At 48.0% G+C, this 23,811-nt stretch overlaps 1 protein-coding gene across 15 annotated transcripts in view; it reads left to right on the top strand.

Moving 5' to 3' along the window:
• Positions 1 to 23,811, top strand: part of NCOR2 (nuclear receptor corepressor 2) — a 154,381-nt gene that overhangs the window by 28,029 nt on the left and 102,541 nt on the right. For all 15 annotated transcript variants that reach the window (XM_088135275.1, XM_088135283.1, XM_088135272.1 and 12 more), the window contains exons 2-6: positions 2,924 to 3,147; positions 9,859 to 9,986; positions 10,979 to 11,150; positions 17,642 to 17,821; positions 19,905 to 20,018. In XM_088135275.1, coding sequence (XP_087991401.1) covers positions 3,043 to 3,147; positions 9,859 to 9,986; positions 10,979 to 11,150; positions 17,642 to 17,821; positions 19,905 to 20,018 — 699 coding nt within the window. In that variant the 5' untranslated portion in view covers positions 2,924 to 3,042. The remainder of the gene's footprint in view (positions 1 to 2,923; positions 3,148 to 9,858; positions 9,987 to 10,978; positions 11,151 to 17,641; positions 17,822 to 19,904; positions 20,019 to 23,811) is intronic.

Here is a 23,811-nt window from a genome sequence, read left to right as displayed (position 1 = left end):
CCAGAGAACATAACGTTTGGAGCAGGATATAAATAGTGGAAGTAAATACACTGCGAACTTCTTGTGAAATTGTATGTCCTTGGGCCTTTATCCAGAGCCTTATAGGGGCAAATAGGTAACGCACACAGCTGCGGTTTACTGAATCACTGAATCATGATCTGTTGATGAAGCGAGAATGTGTTTGCACAACGGCACCAAGCTTACAATTGAGGTGTTGGGTGGCCAAAAACAATCCGTTTGGTGTTTAAAGTAGGTTAAAACCTTGCCTGTTGCTCTCTCTTGTGAGATGTTTTGTGAGAGTTCAGCCTGGGGGAAAAAATGGAATTTCATTGTGGGGCTTGGGTGGGAAAATGGGGGGTTTATTTGATTATTTATTTGATTAATCAAATTTATACGCCGCCCGTCTCACTGTAGAAGGGACTCTGGGCGGCTGACAAGTAAGAAAGTGATGACAAACCGATAGAAACCTTTACAAAAATATATACCGATTTAAAAGATGGAGAAAGTTGCTGCCGCGCTGCCAAACTCGGTCAACGATGGGGGGCGGATTTGAAATGACTCCAGAGGAAGCTCTTTAAACAGGCGCAAGTTCAACCGGCGAGGGAACTTGTTCCAACTACCCCATCTTTGGTGGAAACCTGAGATGTTCGTGAATGGATTTGGGGACGGGGTGCAGAGGGTGGCCCCGTCCTTGGGTTGTGCAATAATAGGGAGCAAAGCAGAGGAAGCAGAGTTCTGTTTGCGGTAGGTTTGGCCTCCCCTCGGTCTTCCCTTTTGCAAACCGTGCAAAAAAAGCATTTAAACGCCGCGACGTGATGCACCGGAAGGGGGAAAAAAACGGGAGACGTGCTTTTGAAAGATGGAGCAGAGCAGAGTGTGGGTCAACCGCTCTATCTCCCTGTGGCCAGTTTAGGCGATGTATCATTAAGAGTTAATTCAGGATCTGGGTTTAATGCTTATTTAAGCAGCTGGAGGTCGAGGGGGGCACCTGGAGAGCTGGGTGGCTTTTAATAGAAGTCCTGACCAAGCAAAGTGCACCATCGTCCGCCAGCAAAGTAATTTAAGGGTCTGTGAAAAACAGCAGGTTATAAAAACCTTTATTTTTGCACCTCTCAGAACGGGGGCTACGCCGTTCTCCCCTCTTTCCATTTTTGCAGGAATAATCCTGCTGTGTCATTAAGAAAGGCTTTCCAGCTAGAGGTTTGGGATCACGGGCCAAAGCAGCGGTGCGTTTATTTGGATGTTTGAAACGGAAATCTCCTCCAGCGCATTTTGGATGTTTTGGACTCCAGCTTCCATCATCCTTGGCAGCCGGCTAAGGGGAGGCTGGGGGGGCGCATGGGAGGGACTCGGCAAATGACAGCTGGCGCCAAGCAAACAAACCACCAACCCTCGAGGGACTGAATGGAGATGTGAGAGCCGAGCCGGGAGAGAGAAATAATTAATTTAAGAAAGTTGCTTCCCCCGAGATGCAAAAACGCACGTGGCTTTAAGCCAGGGGTTTGGCCAACGGGCAGGAGGAGGAAGGAAAAGGGAATCCTGGTAAACCGCTGTGAATGATGAGGCGAAGTAGAACCTCCAGGTGTAGTGGCAGTCTATCTGTTGCTGAATAGCGACAGCATGGAAGTGACACGCGTCCTACAGCTTCCTAGCATTACCTTTCTGAATTTCTGGAAGAAACTGGAAGCTTGGTTTTGCCGCTTTTTATCTGGCCCCTTTCCGATCTTTTAGACGATTCCTTTTTTGACCCCAAGGTGACATCTGGAAGGCTTCAGGGTTCGTATCATCGTGCATCTGGATAAAAAAGGTGAATTTTCCAGTTGCCAGGGGGCTTTAAAAACTTGGAGCTATCCAGATGCTCAGATTGTGCAAACCATATTCCAAAACCTAACCATGTTACGGGGTAGTGCAGTATTTCTCAACCTCAGCAACTTTAAAACGGGTGGGCTTCAACTCCCAGAGTTCCCCAGCCAGCATGAGTGGCTAGGGAATTCTGGGAGTTGGTCCACCCATGCTGGCTAGGGAATTCTGGGAGTTGAAGTCCACCCGTTTCAAAGTTGCTGAGGCTGAGAAACACTGACACTGTGGGATTCATAAACTGAGCACTTGCGGTTGGTCAACCCTGATTTCTGGTTTAGGATGCTATGCATCCTCAGCGCACTGCATTTTACAGGGCTAAGCAAACCATTGTTTAGTGCAGAGGATCACCCTGGCCCGAGTCCACCGGCCGACTCAGGTTTGCCTACGGTCACACGCAACTGTTGTTGGACCCCAACCCGCGCAATCTCTCGGCTAACATTAATTTCGAGTGCACACCGTGCGCCAGATCCTAAACCAGCCAAAGGCTTGCGTTTGCCCCTCTGGCCAACGCGGGTGCGTCCAAAAGAAAATTGAACCAATTAACCAAGCTTAAAACAAACCCTGGTTTATGCAGGCAGCCCCACGGGCTGTACAGGACGCATCTCCGGGAAAGGCACGGCCTATTTATTTACTTTTTATATATCGAATTGGTCACCGCCCATCTCATCACACCACCCCGGGCGGTTTACAAAACAATTAAAATCAGTGAAAACGACAAAATTAGAATCATAAATAGGAAATAAATAAAATAATAAATGACGTAGCCCTCAAGGTGCTCTTGCCGGACTGTGGTCCCCTTTTCTCGGGACCGGGAATTAAAGTTGGGACTTTCTGCGTGGGAGGGAGATGCCCCCCCGTTCACTCTCTCAAACTCCCCCCATTTTGTCGACGGGAATCTCATCCGTTGTGGGTGTCTTATGACGACTGTTCTTCTACTGTGGCTTTACGAGATGGTTCTGCGCCGCCCTGAGTCGCTTCTGGTGAGCCGGGCAGCTGCATAAAAGTGATGAATTAATAAATAAATGACAATGATAACCTCATGCCGCCTTTGCTTCCCTTGCAGGTGCGACGTGACATGGCCGAGACGGGCATCGCGGGGCCCAGCTCCGGGACTCCCTAGTGCGCCGCATCCCTGATTGGCAGGAGAGACCCCGCCGAGAAGACCGCCCCCCCCCTTTGGCAATGGCTGGATCTACGCAACCAGCAGCCCAGACCTGGCGGGGGGCAGAGACCCACTACCCTTCTCACGCCATGTCCTACCCCGTGGCGCTAAATCAGCCTCATGTGGTGAGTTGAACCTAATTGCCTTGGGCTGGCTCTAACCTGTGGGCACGCGGGCGGGGCAGAGCGGGCCTCTGGGCCATGAGGACTAGAACCTTGGGGTGGTCTTTCAAAGGAAGTTGCCAGGCAAGAGTCGGTTGACCGGCTTCCTTGGGCATCGCTTGGCACACCACCCAGTCAGCTCTGTGGCTGGTGCCCTTTTAGTGCACGAGGCAAAAGCGCCACGGTGGCCGGGCTGTTGTCTTGGCAGGCAATACTGGGGGGGGGGCTTGCCATTGCCGGCCTCTGACAAACGGTGCAATTTGCCTCTTCGTAGGGGCTGGGTTGAAGGGGCCGTCGAGCGTTAGGAGAGGGGGGAAATGCGGTTAACCACCATTGTCAGATTAACGAGCCTTCCCTTTGTGTCGCTTGCACTCCAGTTTTAGGACCTGCTGAATCAGGGCAGCGGGACTATGTGTTCCCTGGCATGGCAAGCCGGGCCTCCCCTCCCCTCCCCTCCCCTCCCTCTCTCACTTTCATTCATGTTTTCTCTCTCTCTCTCTCTCTCTCTTTCTCTTGCTCTCTCTCTTGCTCTCTCTCCCTCCCTCCCTCCCTTCCTCTCTCTCTCTCTCTTTCTCTCTCTTTCTTTCTTTCTTTCTTTCTTTCTTTCTTTCTTTCTTTCTTACTCTCTCTCTCTCTCTCTCTCTGTCTCTCTCTCTCTCTCTCTCTCTCTCTCTCTCTCTCTCTCTTTCTCTCTCTCTCTCTCTCTTTCTTTCTTTTCTTTCTCTCTCTCTCTCTCTCTCTTTCTCTCTTTCATTCCTTCTTTCTCTTTCATTCTCTCTTTCTCTCATTCATTCTTTTTCTTTCTCTTTCTTGTCCTTTCTCTCCCTTGCTTTCATTCCTTCTTTCTCTTTCATTCTCTCATTCATTCTCTTTCTCGGCCCCCCAACCTGCCCTCGCCCTGCTTGGCTTTTCAGCTCCAGCCAACGCGCCCCGGGGACGCCTCCTTCTGAAACAGTGCAAAAAAGGGGGGACTTATAAACCGCGGGGGAGAAAGAACAACCCCACTTGTTTGTGGGTTGGCTTGTTTTTTAAAAAGGGCCTTTATTTATTTAAGAAAAGAAAGCAAAGAGAGAACCAAACAAAACAGAAAGAAGAAAAGCGCTTAGAAAAGAGCGGAGCGTTATATTGGTAAAGGCTTAGGCGTGCAAATGTTATTAACTGTGCTTAATTAATTGCATGAATCAGGAGATTACTTTTAAATTAGCTTTAGGGTTTCAATTAGCGAGCCCCTAATTTAAAGGGGAAGGCAGAAAGCCTTGCACACCTTGGTCCGCGCAGCGTTATTCCTAAGTGTGAGTCGTGGAGCCGTGTGCAAGCCACACCCCTTCTGCCCAGGCCTCCCGGCATCACGATGCGTGTGCAAAAATGGGTGGGGTTCACATCACAATGGTGCAACGCCGTTTTCTCTCCTGCAGACCCCTCTAATGGTGTCTCCGCCAAAAAGTTGGACAACATTCTTATTTTTCGCCCCAGCATCCAGAGGATTATAGAGAATGAGCAAGACATCTTTTTTTTTTCCTTCCAGAAAGCAAAAGAATTATTTTCCTTCTGCATTATTTTTTTCCCTCCCGTGGCATCAGGCTGGGGTCCCTCACCTACCCCAGCTGATACGGAAAAGATGATTAGCTCCTGGAACTCTCTGCAAACTGCCAAGATAAACGAGGTCACTGATACTTTAGTTACTACCTGGAAAATAAAAGAATAAGAATAAAAAAAGTATTTAACTATGCAGGTTAGGATCTTGGCAGCAAGGACTCGGTCACGAAGAATCGAAGAATTGTTTTCTCCCCGGCCGAGCCCTTATCTGAAACCACCCATATGCACCAGAAGTCCAGCAGATTTCCCTGATTTCAACCTGCAACGTGGGTCTCTTGTTTGAAAGCCGTTGGAATTTTTCTCAGTAATTCTCTCTTCGGGAGAACCACCGAAAACACCCCAGAAGTTTTGAAATTCTGCAGCATAAGCCGAGAGATTAAAGCTTTCAGCTTGGAATCTTACTCCAGAGCAGTGTTTCTCAACCTTGGCAGCTTGAAGATGGGTGGACTTCAACTCCCAGAATTCCCCAGCCAGCAGGGCTGGCTGGGGAATTCTGGGAGTTGAAGTCCACCCATCTTCAAGCTGCCAAGGTTGAGAAACACTGGTCCAGAGATATACCGTTTAGAATTGGTTTCAAGGTGGACTTTGCAGACTAAATGCACCAATCCCTGGGTTCTTCAGAAACTAACCAATTGCTCCTCACACTTCGGGTACAACAGGTGATCCTGTGAAACCATAAAGGCCTGGTTCCTCGTCCCTCAAATGTACCATGTGAACGAAGCCATGTTCCCAAGCTAGCGAAGAGCCTTTATAGAGACAAATCTAGATTCATTTTAGGTAGCGTTCTCCATTTCTGAAGGCCCAGAAACTTTTAAGCTACCTCCCATTCCACCAAACAGCCAGAAGAGGATTAGTTTGCCAGAGCGGAGTAATTCCACAGGATCCGAGAAACGAAGCCAGTGTTGTCCAAACTTGGCCACTTTAAGATGAGTGGACTTCAACTCCCAGAATTCCCCAGCCAGCAATTCTGGGAGTTGAAGTCCACTCATCTTAAAGTGGCCAAGTTTGGACAACACTGAACTAAGCCTATCAGTTTGCACCTCGGGCCTCGTTTCTGGGATCTGCAATTGTGGGAAGCAGAAGATACAACCTGAAATGAAGAGGTTGACCTGATCCATCTTGGCAAGAGACTCCGTGTGCTGAAGAAGAGCATTTGGGACACCCAGAAAGCGATTCTTACTGGCTGGGTTGGTTTGTGGAATTTATTTTCTCCTGAAGCTCAGCAGAATCCCGGAATGCTTTTGGAACCACCGAGGATATTTTATTTGGATTGAAATTCAACATCTCTTAATCTTGCATGGTGGTCTGGAGGTCCTCCAGCCGTCGAAGGGACGTACCTTGAACAGGCGGTTTGTGTTAGAGCAGAGTTTACCCCACTGAAATGGGGCTGTGCCCCCTCCCCTTGTCATAAATCCTTGGCCCAGCCTGTCCTCCGTTTGGCACGCGTGGCTTTTACAGATTACTCTACGAAGTCTTGACCGAGTCCAAGGTCTCCAGTTCTACATTAGCAAGGAAAAGCCAGCTCAGCTGAGCGGATGTCAAAAGGGTCTCCCCGAAGTCAGATTGCTTTCAAGTCAGCTAGAGATGAAGCTCTGGAAACGGAAATGCGCTCAGAGGTCAGAGTTGGGTTTAAAATCTCCTGGGAGTGGAAGACCAAAGATACTGGCTCCTTGTAGGCGGGAGGTCTGCATAAAATAACCATAATTACTGGTGCTCCTCCGCTGTCTGCAGCGCGCTTTCACCTTCGTTCTGCATCGTCGTCATCGTCACCCACAATTTGGGGCTGAAAGACTTCTGCTCTGAGAAGCGTAATGCCCGGGGCAGGCGAGTCCCATCAAAATATTTGTTTTTCGGCTCGGCTTTCTAGATCTGAAGTGAAACAGGGCCTCTTCCCACTGGGAGCAGAGAAAGAAACATCAAAACAAGCCCATTGTAATCTCAGACTTGCCAAAAATAACCCCTGAGATGAATAAGGGGGAAAAAAACCCACACACAAAGCAATCTATCACAGGAACTTAAGAAGCTTGAAGGCTGGGAAGCGCGAGAGGTATTATGATGACGATTTGAGTCATTCTAACTCTCCACGGCTTACAAGATAAAGTTCAATGCAACGTCCACAGTCGGGAAAAAAGGAACCCAGTGGATAAACCCAAAGAGTGCCATCTTCTGTAAACGTCTGTAGATGAAATTAATTTCGGTTGAATATAAATGAAATTGAGCCGAGGGCCTGCCGTGGCTCGCTCATTCATTTGGAGCAGGGCTCCTCGGAACGCCACTTAAAAGCCAGGAAGGTGTTTTTGCCCTTCGTGACCTCCGAGTAACTTGTTTTTTTCTGCGAATTGGGCTATTTATGTTTTTTATTTATTGCCGGCGTTTGTCCGCCGCCCGTTTCCTCAACGTTGCTTGGAATTTCTCTGGCCGGTTTGTGGCGCTTGAAAAGGCCACGGCCAGCAGTTTTTCTGAGCTGTTGAAATCCAACAGGCTAGGAGGTTCTTGAGAGGGGAAGCCCGTAACTCTCTAGAACGGTGTTGCTCAACCTTGGCAGCTTGAAGATCTGTGGACTTCAACTCCCAGAATTCTGGGAGTTGAAGTCCACACATTTTTGAGTTGCCAAGGTTGAGAAACGCTGGTCTAGAGAAAGGGAGACATGACATTTAAAAAATGGGCCCTTCTAGAGCTGGAAGCCAAGGACTTCACAGCGGTGGGAAGCAAGCTGGGCCAGTTTGGTGGGTTGACATGGTGGATGGGGTGTTTCCTTCAATCTCCAAACATCTTTTCTAGCCCCACTGGCACCATGTGCGCTTGGTGGGTGCCTGGGTGGGCTGTAGGCTGCTTTGGGGATCAACTTTAGGATCGCTGTATGGTGACGGTGGTTTATCAAAAAGGTTGGCGTTGTCAAACCGGGAGAAGGTGACTGTTTGCTGTAGGAGGAGGTTTGTTTCATGGGGATGAGTTCAGAGTATCAACTGAGCATAGAAAGTCTTGTGGTTGGTCCTTGGTTGACTTTCCTCTTCCCCTTTTCACACGACACAGTGTGTAGTTCAGCCCTACCTCGAAAGGTATCCATGGAAGCTTTTGAGATGAAGGGGGTTGCACCTCCAGGCATTTAGAACCACCCTGGGAGAGTGTATGAATTAAGGAATGGCTTAACTGGGCAACAGAGAAGGTCTGATTCCACCTGCATCTTGATTTGGTTTAGCATGTTGGGTGAATCCAGCCATTGGGGGGGTTCAGATGATCTGCAAAACCAATCAGTCGTAGCTTATTCAAGGAAGCATGGTTGAAGCAAGCTGTGGCTGGATCTGAAATGCAGATTCAGACACAGGGTCAGGCCCAGTGGGAGGGGGAGACCGGAGTCGGAGAGTGGGGTGTCCAGACACAGGTTACAGTGGCTTGACATGAAAGCAAGAAAAGGAATAATCAAGCAGTGGAAAAAATGCTCAGATCAGGAAGGAAATCCCAACCAAGATGTTGACATCTTGAGAATATTCTGGTGCAGTTGATGTGGTTTTTACTCTAAAGATGGCAGTTAATTTTGGGGAAGTTTCTCTTTTGACCAAATGGTGGTTGACTAGGGGTTTTCCTTAGTTCTCCTTTTTTTTTCTGAGTAGTTTTGACCTGTATGGGTAAGTGTATATTTTGGAGCCTTGTGTGTGCCTCAAATTTCTCCAGACTCTCCCATATACAAGAATGAAGATGCTTCCTCAAATTGGGAGCGTCTTCTCTTATTGCATCAGGAACCCTAAGCGTCTCCAGAGAGTCTCAGTCAGTAGCTCGCCAAAACCAGAGCCCCTTTGTTTCCACTTCTGACACTGAGAAAGGAGAAAAGGTTTGGGAATAAGGTGGCTGGGAATTAAAATTTCTTATTTCCCTTGTTTTTCCAGAAGACCCCAGAAGCTAGTGTAGTTGGACAAGGATAGGTGATGTAGAGGGAATTGGGAATGGCCTTGAAGAAGGGAAGGAAGAACCAGCACCAAGGCAACGCTTAGATAAGAGGGGCTTGAGCCCAGACTAAGAAAGTAACTTGAGAAAACATCTCGGATAAGACCCTCCCTGATTCTCATGAAGATAAAGGGAGGGAGGAGGGAAGCGCAGTCAGATTTGCAAGATTATGTTACTATAACTTTACAATTAAAGTAGTGTTGGACCTACATGGCATTGGTTGCTTAGTCTGGTCTACCTTGGTGGGCTTTTGGGCTGGAGCTTGGGGAGACTTGATGGCCAGGAAAACATCTTGGCATTTCACTATATACACCAGCAATGCACAGGACAGATGTTTGTTCTAGACTTTGGCCCAGCGGTAGGCTGGGGACAGGAGAGGAAAAAAAAATGATTTGTTTTGTTCAAGGATCCTTGCTTGCTGCGACCAGACCCTTCCCTGAAAAGGCAGGGTTGAAATGCTTGAAGTGAATGGAAGGATTGACCTCAACATCTCCTTCCTTTTATGGTGGGCTGGATCTCGGAAGACAAGCTTCTAGTCCTTGTGAAATAGCACAGACTCCCAAACCTGGATGGTCATCATTCCATGCAAATCCAGACTTGTAGAAAAGTGTATTGATAACCCTTGTTGGTTTAAAAGGTTTCCCAGGGTAACTTCATAGGAGCTGGAAAGATCACGGGGGAGCTGGGTTTTCAAACTGTGTAGAGAAGATTGGTCCTTCTTGATTTCGCTCCGGGCAATGTGAGCGCTTAAAACAAACGGGGAGTTCCTAACTCTTTCTCAACACAGTTTCTTTTTTTAAATTCTATTTTCCCTTTTTATGCTTTGGTTATCAATCTCCATACAGGGCATGGTTTCCCTACAGGGTTGTTAATATGATACAATGAGGGACGATGAACAGTCTGTTATTGAGCCAGCTTAGAGTATTGAAAATAGAGAAAGGAAAGGGGGAAAAAATCTATCAATATTCATTACCATTTAGGATGCCGACGTTACAAGCGTAGAATTGTTTGGCTTTTTCATCCAAAGCAAAATATAACATTAAAAAAAGAACCATTGTAGCTCGTGTCAAAGTATTGGTTGTATGATAATGGTTTGGATCTTAAGCTCTAAACTTGGTTTCGTCCCGTCCATTGCAGGATGTGGGTCTCTTGGAATATCAGCACCATCCCAGAGAATACCCTTCCCACCTGCCCCCAGGATCTCTCTTGCACCCACAACGTCGGAGACCGTCCTTGTTATCTGAATTCCAGCCAGGGAATGAAAGGTAAGGCTAAAGAGATGGGACGTGTCCGTGATCTTGGGTTGGAGCTCTTTGGGAATCCAAGGGAAGTGTGACAACTCGGGGAGGGAAGGGGGTCCTGTAAACGGGGAACCACGTCCGATTTATCTGTTTTGGAAAAAGCAATATTTGAAGCGTTGAATATGGGGAGAGGGGAATTGTGTATGAAATTTTAAAGGGGGGGGAGAGAAAAGAAGCTTGTTTGTCACTGCTGTAAAGAAGATCAGAAGTTGCTTCTTTTTTTCTATTTTTCTTTTTTCTTTTCTGCACTGTTTCTTCTTTTTTCTTAACTCTCTGCTTGATCTTGTTCCATGTTTCTTTTATTCGCGTAAACAAATTTCAGTAAAAATGATTAAAAAAAGAAGGAAGAGGCAATATTTTCTGCTAATCTAAGGATGCGGCAATATGACAAAGCGTCTATGTTACTATGGCAGAGATGTTGTGACATTGTACAACAATATTTTGTATCGTTCCTATCACTGTAGTGAATTCCTTAAGGAACCAGCCACTATTGATAAGTATAAAACACAGGTAGTTCTCACTTAACAATCGTGTTTAGTGACTGTTCAAAGTTACAACAGTGCTAAAAAAAGTGACTTATGACTGGTGCCTGCAGTTATGACTGTCTCAGCAGCCCCCTCCCCCCCGGTCATTTGATTGTGATGCAACCAGCTCACACTTACAACGGTTGCAATGTCCTGGGGTCATGTGATCATCATTTATGACCTTCCCAGCTGGCTTCCAGCAAGCAAAATTAATGGGAAACCACGTGATTCACTTAACAGCCGTGATGATTTGCTTAACAGCCACCGCAAAAAAGGTCACAAAACTGGGTCCGATTCGCTTAACAACCACCCAGCTTAACAACCAATTTTCCAGTCCCTATTGTGGTCATTAAGCGAGGACTACCCATATAAGGTGTTTTTTTCTTTTCTAACCCGTTCTGCACGGAGATCCTTGACCCAATCTCTTTGCAGGTCACAGGAGACACACGCCCGGACGGAGACACATTCCTATCTCTCTGACCTGAGTAAACAGTCAGAAATGGAGTTCATCGAGATCAAGCGACCTCGGCTGGAACTGTTACAGGAGCCGTTGCTGAGGCCGCCAACTCTGCTCAGCCAGGGAGGCACAGAGGGTCTCTCCAGGGTAAGCTGAAAAGAGAAAGTGTCTTGGCTTGGCAGGAAGATCCAGGAGAAAAACATCCTACGCTAGTTCTCGGTGGATGTCAGCCTTCCCAGGTAGACCAAACGGGAAACACGACCAGATGAGCTAATTCTACATTACTGTAAGGCTACATTAACAGAATCTTGCAGGTCTGAAAATACAATTCACCCCCCCTCCCCGGATCTCCTTTACAGCCTGGGAAGCTAGGGAGGGTCCCTTCTGAGCCTCTTTCTCCACCCCTTGTGCAGCTGTGGGCTATGCCTTCTCTTATCAGACCATTCCCTTTGCAGCATCTCTTGGCCCCGTCTCCCAAGGTCTTTCCCACCTACCATTACAGCGGGCTGGAGTATTAGAGCATTTGATGTAGTATTTGATTGCAATATAGGGCAGCAGTTGTTTTCTTCTTCTTTTGGGTCTAACTCTAAGTGACCCGTCCTCTGTGCCTTGTGCGTGGCCCTGCCAACCTGCAGTATGAGCTGGCTGTGTCGGGCATCTGTGGGCAACACGTACTCAGGGTGACCCCCTTGCAGCATCCAGAGAACGAAGGTCCCAAATTCCTGCAGACTGCCGAGTCCCGTGGGATCCCAACGCTCTTGCATGCGACCCGACGAGATTCGGAGTGGAGCCGAGGAAATGTTCTGCTAACTTCCAAGAGTTGGGCTGTCCTGCTGGTGGTTCTGTAAATTTTATCAAGCCCTAGCCCAATGCCTCTGCATCTTGCAGGGACGCAGTGCTCGTTTGGCGTGGGGAGATGAAGGATGGAATAACTAGGGGCTGGGTGTGATGGGAGTTGTAGTGTTCGACACCTCTGGTGGACGTTAGCCTGGGAAAAGCTCCGTTAGGAAATAGCAACGGACGGTTAGCAGTAATCATCTAGATCGGTGCTCTGTCCTGGAGCCAGGCGTGTGATGAATAACTCGAGCATTTCCTTCCTGCCTCTGCAAATCTGTGCCGTTTTTAAAAGGAAAGGCTGAGGTTGGGGGAAGCTGGACCCCACTGCTTGCCCATGCTCATTGCAGGCTCGGGCTCGGGTGTGAGGGCAGCCAAAGATGGCCCATTCGATGCCCAGAAGTAACCCTGTCTTTAGCTCCATCCTCGCCCTTCTTAATTTGCCCATCCCTCTCCCCGCTACGTCTTGCAGGGTGCAAATTTCCAAACTCGCACGTTGGAAAGAGATCCCTTCTTCTCTCTTCCCCTGGACCTTCTGCAGGGGGGTTAGAAATGGTTGTGCGCATCCCATGCTCTGTTTTTCTGATGGATCATTGTGGCCGAGGTTTAAATTACCCTTGAAAGACGCTTCCTCCGTCCCCCGGTTTTCCCCATTACGGCGGCCGCTCTGTGCCTAGCGAGGCCGGCTGGTCATCTGCATAACGAGAGCCGTCCGTTGTCTTCCATCCATTCTACAAGGTGACACCTCACCCCATCCACTGAAAGAGAAACGGTTTCCTTCAGGAGTTTCCACCTCCGTAATGGGGGGGAAGAGAAAACCATTCGTCTGAGTCGGTCGGCTGAGACGTCGGCTGAAAAATGGAGCGCCTGTTTATGCCTCCGGCCGTCAGAAAGGAGACGGACGCAGGGCCAGAATCTAGAGAAGAAAACAGCATGGCAGCTGGAGGGGTCTTTCTGTTTTGCAAGTTAACCTTGCAGGGATTTGGGCCGCAGGAAGGTGGTAGGGTCAACACGTTGCGTGGAATGCTAAACCGGAAGCACATCGTGCTAAGCCTTAAGGTGACTTCTTTGCATGGTGGTTTGCATAATGCGTGTACACTCCAGGAAACAAACCATGCCCTTATTTTAGGGTAGTAAACCATCATTTCAGAGGCATTTGTTGTTGGGTTGGGAATCTTGTTGTAGCTGTAGGTCAGTGTTTCTCCACCTTAGCAAGTTTAAGATGGGTGGACTTCAACCCCCAGAATTCCCCAGCCAGCACGCCAGAAGTTGAAGTCCACCCATCTTAAACTTGCTGAGGTTAAGAAACACTGCCATAGGTTGTTCCTGTATATGGGAATCCTCCTTTTATTCCTGATTTGTCTTTGTGATAAATTCATTTTCAGGGCAAAAGAAATGCTAGGAAATGGGGGGAGGAATTAAATGTTAAAAGGGAAAAGGGCAGGATCAGTTTCCTCATTGCAAGACCTGAGTTCATACAAGCAATAAGAAATTGTGGTTTGTGTCGTTTGGGCTTTGCTTGTGGTGTGGGTAGAAACGCACTGCGTGGTTCAGGGTTGCGACGTTGTGACCCCACGCGTCTGAGCATGACTTCAGAGTTGGAATGGTCTAGTCGTGAGATCGTGTGCTCGTCCCACCAGCAGGCGGTAGGTGGCATTTGGCTAACCCTGGCGTCAGATTGCCCTTGGATGGGAGGCCACTGGAAGATCCCAGGCTTGTAATATCCCAAAGAATAAAGTACCTTCTCTATTGTGACTGAGAAAAATGCATGGATGCTCCTGCATTGGCAGGAAACCCCAAGGCAGGCTGTATCTTGAGTGGGAACCCAAGTAATTGTGTTTTTCCCCACTAACGAATCATAGAGCAGTGATTCTCAAAGGTGATCTGGGGACGCCCGAGGGTCCCTGAGACCCTTTCAGGGAGTCTGCGAAGTCAAACAAATAAATACTTTCCAGTTCCCCAATTTTAATTTCTAAGGCCATCAGTATTGATCGATAGAACCCACGTCAAGCCAATCTTTGGGGTCCTCCTTCATTTTTAAGAATGCAAAGGGGTCCCGAGACCAAAAGCCTTGAGAACCGCTGGCTTAGTGTGACAGGTGATCGATCCAGCAAAACACGGTTCAAGCCGGTCTCAGCGTTGGGGGCCCACGCAAAGAAGTAATTGCAAAGTCTCCCGGCCCCGTTGAGAGAACATGCTCTCCTGGAGCCAAATTCTTTGTACAGTTGGGACCTTGATATCCGCAGTTATGGAATTGGGAGAGGGAGGAGGTCCTGCTTGCCAAAATATGGAATAAAAGCGACTGTTTCTCCCAGGAACCCCACAAGCCTACTCCCCAGTGTTATCCTCTGTTGTGGATTAATAGCTGGAAAAATCTCTCTCCTCTCCCCCCCCGCCTTCTTTGCCTCCCCTCCCCAAAAGGATACCCAGGAGGCAGCGTTTAAAAGACTCCTTGCAAGCAAAGGGTTTTTTCCTTCCCCCTCTCTTCCAATCCCTTTCTGAAATCCGAGGGTTTCCAAAGACTGGCCTTTCCACGTCAAAGGATAATTGGCTGAAGTGCCCATCTCAAGCGGACCTTCGTTTTGTTTCTTCAATTTGGATGGAGGCTTTGGAAATCTAATGTCCTCCCTCTGATGACGCTGGGCTGTCCATGTCCTCCCTTCTCCCCCCCTTAAAAAAAAAAACCCTTTTTTCCCATAAACAAAATTCCAGCAAAGTTTATTTTCCTTTGCTGATGTTTTCCAAGCTCTCAAGGCTGATGACGACAGCAAAGCCACAGCGGTTGACGTATTCCGCAAGCAGAGACTGTTTGCATTTTTGTCATGTGCACACACAGTTGTTTGGGAGTTAAAATATTTCTTACCTGCTCATCTCTGTTGAGCTCCTGGCACAATCCAGTTGGTGAAACAAATGTCAGGCACATTGTCACAGCAGCCGTTTAAATCCAAATAAATCGATAAACCAAACACAACGCTCTATTTTTATATATATGTGTGTTATTAAAAGCTTTACAAGAACATAAAAACTAACACAAACTAATAAAGAGAAGGAAGGAAGGAAGGAAGGAAGGAAGGAAGGAAGGAAGGAAGGAAGGAAGGAAGGAAGGAAGGACGGAAGGAGAGAGAGAAAGAGAGAGAGAGAGAGAAAGGAAGGAAGGAAGGAAGGAAGGAAGGAAGGAAGGAAAGAAAGAAAGAAAGAAAGAAAGAAAGAAAGAAAGAAAGAAAGAAAGAAAGAAAGAAAGAAAGAAAGAAAGAAGCAAGCTAGTTTCTTTCCAGTTTCCAGTTTCTTTGCAGCAAATATAAGTACAATTACAAAATTATTTCTTACTCTATGATGACAAAAAAAGCTCATTTTTTTCTGTTATCCAATTTTTTTCTAATCATCAAAACCACAAGTCATAAGTGCATTTTTTCCTGTTTCATGCAAAAAATCTGTAAGGGGTTTCAAGTCAGCCATAAATGTAGATATTGTTTTTTTCTCTGATCAAAGAAGTTAATTTAGCCATCTCTGCAAGTTCCATCCTCTTCATTCCTCCATTGTGGGTAGTGTCGAACCTTTCCATGCCCAACACAACTCTTGAACATTTTTTTTTAAAATGCTTAGGATAAAAAGCCAGATCTATCTAAAAAGAATTACTCTACCTCCCCTGGTCAGTTAATGATTTTTTTTTTGCATTAATTGAGGCATTCCTCTTCCTTAGAGAAGGAATGCCTCTTCTGAAGAGGCCTTCTGCTGGATCACATCTGTGCGTCCTCTTAGAAAGGGAAGCACCCTTTGCACAAAATGGTTGTGTTTAGTAATATATAATTAACTTCACCACCAAAGAAATCCCAATGAACAGCAAGCGCCTGTTGGGGATTGTCGGTTTCCAAAAGGGCTCTTTGCACGTTGATGAAATTCCCCAAGGGGAGATCAAGTTGATGAATGGAAAGACGTTGTTGGGTTTAACTTTTCCCAACCGCCACAGCAGCCTTCTCCAAGAATTGTTGTGGGTGGTGGCACAAAGCTGGAGATCTCTTGCTTGAGGGAGCTTTTCCAGGACGTATGATTCAGAGTTGCGTTTTCGTGACCCAACTTGGTTGAAGAAGGCCAAGAGAGATTTGCTGAGTCTCTCTTCGGGGTATTTGCTCCTGATTGAAGGCTGTGGAAAGAGTGAATTATGGGCTTTTATTTTTAAATGGTCTTCCTTTCCAACTGCAGACGCATTTTGTGGGCTGCATTTTTTTCTTGGGGAAATGGAATTCGATAAGGAATAAGGGGAAGCGTTGGCTTTGTCGTGCTAAGTGTGAACGCAGGACGTTTTCTTACTCTAGCAAGGCTTGGTAACGTGCCACCCGTCACAGTTGACGAAACTGCTGTGGCTTCTTGCAGCCTGTGAAAGCTGTTGCATGAATCAGAGATCATCTAAACAGGGGGGTGTATCTTTTCAAGTCCTACCTGGAGATCTCAAGTTCTGAACCCAGGTCTTCCTGCATGCAGACCAGATGTTCAGCCATGGGTTTCCCTTGACCTGAATGGGTCTCGAATTCTTTTCTTAGCTGTTAGCAAACATTCAGGTGCCCTTCCTTACCTGGAGTGCCTTCCTAAGACTTCAGCTCCTAGAATTCCCCAGCCTGCGTAACCTTTGCTGAGAATTCTAGGAGTTGAGATGTAACACCTGGATTTAGGTTAGTCTTAGGGTTTGCTAATCCTGAAAGAGAGCCATAAAACTGCTGGAAACTGCAGTCGAAACAGTAAGAGAGCAACGGAGGGAGTTTCCACTTACTGCTCTGAGACCTGCACATCTGTGGCTTCATTTAACCTAGTTTTTGCCCTCCCTCCCCTCATCCTGAGATGTGCAAAAGCTCAGAGAAGTTCTAGCAGCCAGAGCAGTGCTAGGAAGAGAGGAAGAATTCATCCATCTCATTTTCCAGGGTTAAAAATAGCAGGCCTTGTCTCATCTTGATTGTGTTTTGGGCTTCCGTGCATTTGGGGTGCGTCTCGGCTGGAATCACCCACTTGGAGTGCTTGAAGCTACTCAGATGTGCAGGCCGAGTAGGTGTAACTGATCCTGCAATGCTGCATTCTGGCAACCTTTAACTTGTCCCCGTTGGGAGGTGAAGGGGCCTTGTTTTTGGAGCCACAGAAAAGGGGACGTGTTTGAGCTGGAAAGCAGAAGGTGTGCCCTTAGGGTTCCAGTCTTTAGCCATGATAAAGCTGGCCATGCTTCAACCTGGGAAGAAGCTGAGATGGTTAATCTTTTGCAGTTGGGGTCGGGGGGCTGAATAGGGTATCTGAGGCATTCTGTCCAAAGAAAGTCATAAGCCTGCCAAGATGATGGAGGGACTTGTCTCCTGGTGCCTTCAAAGAAGGCAACCCCCTCCCCAGCCAGCTGTCTAAAGACAGGAAGTTGTGTTGTGGGGAGAGGATAAAGGTGGGGAACCTTCTGGAGGACCCAGAGGGAGTGACAGTTGGTATTACGGAACAATGAAGGTCTTGTCTCTCTTCCCACTAGTTGGAAATTGAGATAGCCGACTTGGATGAGGTCTCCTGGTGTGAAGCAGCTGTTTTGAGGGCCAGCTCGGCAGTTTCTCCCTGGTTTAAGGTTACAGATGGAGCCATCTGGGGAAAGACAGGAGGATCTGTGTGAGGGGTTAAGGACAGTTGCCAAATAAATGGGTCCAAACGAGATGCCTTGGCTACATTCAGACAACGGAAGCTTTGGATGTTCATGAAGTACATCCTGTACCTTTTCCTAGAGGCTCCCTAGACAGGAAGAAGAAGCTTTCTTCTCATGAACTTCCGTTCCCCTTTCCCATTTGCAGGATCGAGGCATAACTGGTAAACTGGAGCCTGTTTCTCCCATCACCTCTGCCCATCCTGACTCGGACCTGGATCTTCTGCCATCCCGGCTCTCGAAGGAGGAGCTGATCCAGAACATGGACCGTGTCGACCGAGAAATCACCATGGTGGAACAGCAGATTTCCAAGCTGAGAAAAAAGCAGGTAATGCCTCTCCCAAAACCAACATTGCGGAAATCGGCTGAGATCTTTTCATCCAGATTTCAACTCAAGGAGGTCTAAAGTGGAGTTAGTCAGAGACGTGAATCCGTTTTTACCGGATTCCAGCTGTACTAGACCACTTCGTTTTGCCAGGTAGAACACGGGGACCAGCATAGCGTGGTGGAGGGTGTAGGCAGTTAAGTGTTGGTGGCAACCATAATAGGAACTGAACTGCTATGGCTACCAGGGAGGATTTCTCGGAGGGTGACAGGGAGACCCTCCAATAAAGGGGGGGTTTGGAGGCTGATGGGGGTCAGTCAGGAACATCAGCAAATCCTGTCGTCCCAGGACTGCGCTGAATGTCGGCAGGGCGATTTCCCACTGTTTTGCCAATGGAACGGGGCAAAATCAGGTGTGCTTAAAAAAAAAATTAATGAAAATCCCCAACCCCTTAAACGGGCCTTGCTGATATCTCGGTTGCCAAGAATAACAATGAGAAGTTTGCCCAGCATGCTCCAGACGTGGTGCTCCCCCTTTCGCCCCACTAAGTAGGACAGGGAAGGAGAGAGTAAGCGCCATGGCCAGCTTCCTGGTGGCTTAGTGTGGATCTGAACTCGGTCCCTTGGGCCCAGGATTCAGGCTAGAGCGGCTATCTCACGCTGCTTTTCTTGCCTCCTCTTTCTCTCTGCCCACCCCTTGAAGACAATATTGTCTTGATTAGCCACCCGGGGAAGATATTTGGAGAATACGAGAGCTGGCACCCGAAAGCACGTAAACGATCACGGGCGGTTGGAGAGAAGGGGAGAGGAAACAAAAGCCAGTCGTGGCCGTGAGGCCTTGTGGAACTCCTCTGGGCGTCTTGGGTTCGGCACATTGCCTCGCCTCTCTCTTTCTCTCTCTGGAAGGGCTCCAGAAGATAATGAATTACATTTTAGCCCGGCCGAGCAAAGCAAGTGTCCTCGAGACTTCCAAAAATGGGAAAGGGAAGGGGAAGGGGGAAGACGAAACTCTCTCGCGGGTTGCAGGGGGGTGGCGGAGGGAACGTGGTCCCAACGTTTTTCAGCTCGGTTATTGCAGAACGCCATGGTTTGGGGATGGTGTTGTCCCCGTCCCTACCATCCAGGACCTTTGCTTTGGGGCACCCCTTTTTCTTGCACAGAAAGCTTCGCCTGACATAAATCTGAGTTCACAAGCATTCGCACTCTGAGCCTGGTGCTGCTGATCCTGGGCGGTGGTTTATTTAATCATGGTTAGTTGAATAAGCTGGATTTGGCTGGATTCACATTCTGCACTTGTTTATTTTCCTCCCTTCCTTTCTTCCTCTCCTTCTCTTCTTTCTCCTTCTCCTTCCTTCCTTCCTTCCTTCCTTCCTTCCTTCCTTCCTTCCTTCCGCCCTCCCTCCCTCCCTCCCTCCCTCCCTCCCTTCTGGTGGACCTCTATAATAAAATCCATTGTTCTCTGACCTCACCAACCAATTTTCTTTACATTTCTGCAACCACCACCAAGGCTCGTCAATTCAATCAGATCGGCAAAACTCCTTAATTTCCACTTTTTAGGAAGACGAGAGGTTTTTCTAAGGGCCCAGAGAAACAGTAGCCCTTAGCCAACCTTGGCTAACTGCAAACAGCTAAGTACAGCCAGATCTAATTAGTCCTTGGATGGGAGACCACTAGGAAATCCAGTGTTGTAGGCTGGAATGAGAAAGTGAAATATATTCAGGAAGGAGGCAAGGGCAAATCGGTTCCAAGCTGTTGCCAAGAGGATGATAGGGGTGTATCCATAAAATCACCAGGAGTTGAGTTGTCTGGCTGGGGAATGCTTAAAGTTGCCAAGGTTGAGAGACACTAATATATGGTGGCTGGGGAATTATGGGAGTTGAAGTCCACTCATCTTAAAATTGCCAGGGTTGAGAAACACTGTTCCAACCCTTTGCAGTCAGTGGTTGCATTAGAACTTTTTTACATGCTGTGATCCGCATAAATGGCAATCCGTAGGTAACTCGGGCAGTCCAGGGAGGAGTTGTCTCTCTGAGCGGGTCTTCCAAAGAGTGCCCCTCTTCCTTTCCATTTCTCTCCTTATTCTACAGCAACAGCTGGAGGAAGAAGCAGCCAAGCCCCTGGAGCCCGAGAAGTCGATCTCTCCCCCGCCGCTGGAGTCGAAGCACCGCAGCCTGGTCCAGATCATCTACGATGAGAATCGGGTGAGCTCCTCTCGCAAATCCTCTTTTCAGCCGGGTTTACAGTTTTGAAACCGGTGCCTTGTTCCTAGTTAAAGCTGGAGGGACAGTGGGCTCCTTTCCTCTCTGGGAAATCCTAGCCAGCTACTTCTCAGGCTGCTGGGCTATTAATAAGCCAGCTTCTGCTTTTCTATCAGCGGTATTTTGGTCCGGAGTTTGGTTTAGCTATCTTGGCTAAATCGGTTCCATCAAAACATTGGCTTCCTTTGCACCATGTGCTTGACGGGCCGGTCAGAGGGGAGCTGGGGTGTGAATTCTGTGATGACCGGAGAGGGCAAATTTTCATCCCAAATAGCTGTGGCGATGCGGGGTGGGGGGTGGGCTTAAATAACTTCCCTTGTCTGTGGAAACCATTTCTTAGGGACCAAATGTCCTTCCTTTGAGAGAGCCACAAACGCCTGGGGCGCCTTCCTTCTCACTGTTGGAGTTTTCACCCCCCAAACAGTGGGGTGCTGAAAGGCTAGAAAGGAAGACAGAAAAAAAAAAGATCTCTTCCCCTGACTCTAACTGGGGTATTATAGATGCTTTAAAAATGTTGCTTGGTTCCTGTGACAGAGGGGCTGCGAGAGCCCCCCACCACCTTGGGGGCAGCAGGGGGACTTAAAAATGGCCAATCCCTGGTTGACTGGGCTGGGGTAGCCCATGTGCCGATAGGGCACGGATCTAGGTCCCTTCCCCAGGGGCAGAGTTAAGTGGGTCAGCCGGGATTGTGTGAATATGGCCCTCACACTCCACCCGGCGTGGGGTTTGCTCTTCTGACGAACAGCAGCTCTGCAGGGTTTACAAACCCTCGTCCCCTTGGAAACGCTGCTGATCGAACCGGGTCAAACGTGGCGCTCGCCTTCCTGAGTTCGGCGGGGCGTTGCCAAGCGAATCTCGCCTTCTCGCCAGCAGGTTATTTTTCATCTGTCCCCGAGCGCTGCAGTTGCTCCTCTGATGCGGGCTTGCCTCGGAGCAAACGCCTGTCAGCTTCCTTTCTGAGAGTTGACCTCATCGCTTCCCCCCTTCGCACTCTCCCTCCCAGTTTTTCCTCTCCGGTGCTCGCGCACACTCTCTCTCGCTTGCTGTCGAGTTCATGCAAGGACAGCCACTGCAACGTCTTTTTCCCCCCCCCCCCCTTTCTGCACTTCTGCTGTGTCAAGAAAAAGCAAAGGGCTGGGATGAAGCAAGCTATTAAAGAGCAGGGTCCCCGTTTGGGGATACACAGAGTCATCCCTTCTCTGCCCCTTGGTTTTCAGATGAAGGGAGCAGGGCTGGGGGAGAACGGGGTGGGGGGGGCAGAGAACCTGCTCCTTTCCTTTTTTTTTTTTTTAAATGAAGGAAAAGTATGATGCAGCTCAGCCAGAGAAAAGAGGCCGCCGTGGCTGTTGGGCTCTTGGGACAGTATCTATAGCAATCAATAAGGCTGAATTTTAATTTGTTTTCTGTCTCGGTGCTTGTACCTCCGAAAGGACATTGCTGACGGTCTATAAATACACAGCTGCAGGCTGAGAAATGGAAAGTTGAGCACTTCCCCCCCCGCCCCATTTTTAAAAAAAGAAATTAATTGCAGCAGAGTACAGTTTGCATCAGGCGGCCAATAAATCTGACAGAATCATGCAGATAGTCATGCCCCTTTTTTGCCCGTGCAGCGAGAGTTCATCTGTCATCGACTAGGATCCAGGATAGGTAAATAGAACCTCCAGCTTTGGAGGCAGTGTACCAGTCAGGGGAGCAATGGGTTGGAGAGGCTGCGGCTTGGAGGAGACAGGAGAGGGTTTAGGTATGAAAAGTCTCAGGTCTGCCACAGTCTGGCTAGAGACTGCCAAGGATAACTTGCACTCAATCCAGGCTGATAATTTGTGGAAACATCCTCAAACTAGACAGACCGCAGGGCAAGGTTGGCCTGGGACCATTTTTTTTCCAGAATTTTTATTAAGAGACTTTATGCAATAGTAAAAGCAAATGGGAAGGGAAGGGAAGGGAAGGGAAGGGAAGGGAAGGGAAAGAGAGAGAGAGAGAGAGGAAGGAAGGAAGGAAGGAAGGAAGGAAGGAAGGAAGGAAGGAAGGAGGGAGGGAGGGAGGGAGAGAGAGAGAGAGAGAGAGAGAGGGAAAATAGAGGAAAGAAAGAAAAAAGAAAATATATAAAGGATCGGCTTCTGGCCTTCTTTACAGCAGTGACAAATAAATTTATCGTCTGTCCTCCCTCTATAATGTGACCACATTATAACTCTTTTCTTCCCATACTTTTCTCTTCCTAATCATCAAATCCATAAATCACCATTCTTTTCAGTTTCCAGCAAAAAGTCCGTAAAGGATTTCCAGTCACTAATAAATGCTGTCTTCTCCCTAATCAAACAAGTCAATTTTGTCATTTCTGCAAGTTCTGTCGCCTTCACCAACCCTTCCTCCGTCATGGATGTTTCAGAATCTTCCCATCTTTGTGCATACAATAATCTCGCTGCAGCTGCCATGTACGAAAATAATCTCCCCCAACTCTTTTCCAGTTGACTTTTCATAACTCCCAACAAGAAAAGTTCTGGCTTCAGCTGTATCGTCTTTGAAATTCCTTGAATCACTGTAGGTATTTGTACCCAGAATTTTCTAGCTTTTTTACAAGTCCACCACGCAGGCCTGGGTGGAAAGGCAAAACTGGAAGCCGTTGGCCTGAAAGGAACAAAAAGCTAAACGTGAAGAAAGCTAAAAAGACGGAGCTTTAAAAACACCCTACTAATGATGGAAATCCCAGCTGAGAGCGAAAATTCAAGAGCTGGTCTGTTCAGAGGAAAGCGTGAGAAAAAGAAAAGAAGAAGCTTTTCTGAAATTGGTGGCTTGGATCAAGCAGACATTTCAAACACGGTTATAGTCGACGCAGGACGGAAGAAGAGGAGGAAGAAGAGCAAAGAAAGGTTTTCTTTTGGGTTTTGGAGCCCCCCTTCAACGGATGGCCTTTTATGGCCGAAATGGAGACTCACCTCTTGAAAAGCCAAGGAGGAACTTTCAGTACAGCTGCTTGTAGATGCAGGCTGGAGAGGAAACGAAACCTGTTTTCTCATCTCTTTGCACAAGAATTGTGACGGTGGTTTTTCGGAGGAAACCCATTTCCTCCTCCGATAGGCATTAGCTGATCTAGCTGAACTGCAGCAACCTCTTCTTTTCAGAAACCGGATCCGCAGAGTGGATCACGCTACTCCCTTTTTTCTTCCTCGGGCAAAGGGTTCTCGGCCGTGGATCGGGGCAGGAGGGATGGAGAGGGGAGGATGCTAAACAGGGACGTTCAGAGCGGAAAACGGGATGAAGGATGCCAGATCAGGTCCTACGTCCCAGCCCGGCCTCCCTTGTGGGGTTGTTGTCGCAATTATGATTACGATTTGCCTTCTAGCCTGCATTTCTGCCCAGGGGGTTAAAAAATATAGCCTTCAGGTTGCAGAGGGAGGGTTTCGTGTATAGCCTTGAGCTGCTAAAGGGATAGGGAGGAGGAGGAGGAGGAGGAGGAGAAGTTGTTTAATTCTTGCTAACCCCTCGTTGACTGGTGTACATAACAAGTTTGCTATCGAGTCATTTCAATTCCAAATGTCGTTTGTTTCTTCCCCCACCTTAAACGGACCTTTTTGACTGTTATGTTGGGGAGGATTTAGGTGTGCGTTTCCCCCTTCTTCCAGAGGACTCCAAAGAGGTGAATAATCTTGGGGGGGGAGCTGTCAGGAATCCAAGCCAAGAGGCTGGATATGGCCCCCAGTTGTGGACGACTGCTTTGGGACTGCTGGGACTGGTGCAA

The sequence above is a fragment of the Python bivittatus genome, unplaced genomic scaffold, assembly GCF_059951505.1.
Source record: "Python bivittatus isolate LINGU-HERP-01145 unplaced genomic scaffold, Pbiv_v1 ctg000100_np1212, whole genome shotgun sequence".
NCBI lineage: Eukaryota > Metazoa > Chordata > Lepidosauria > Squamata > Pythonidae > Python > Python bivittatus.
Note: the sequence above shows the minus strand (reverse complement) of the source record. Positions and strands in the feature narration are given on the sequence as shown.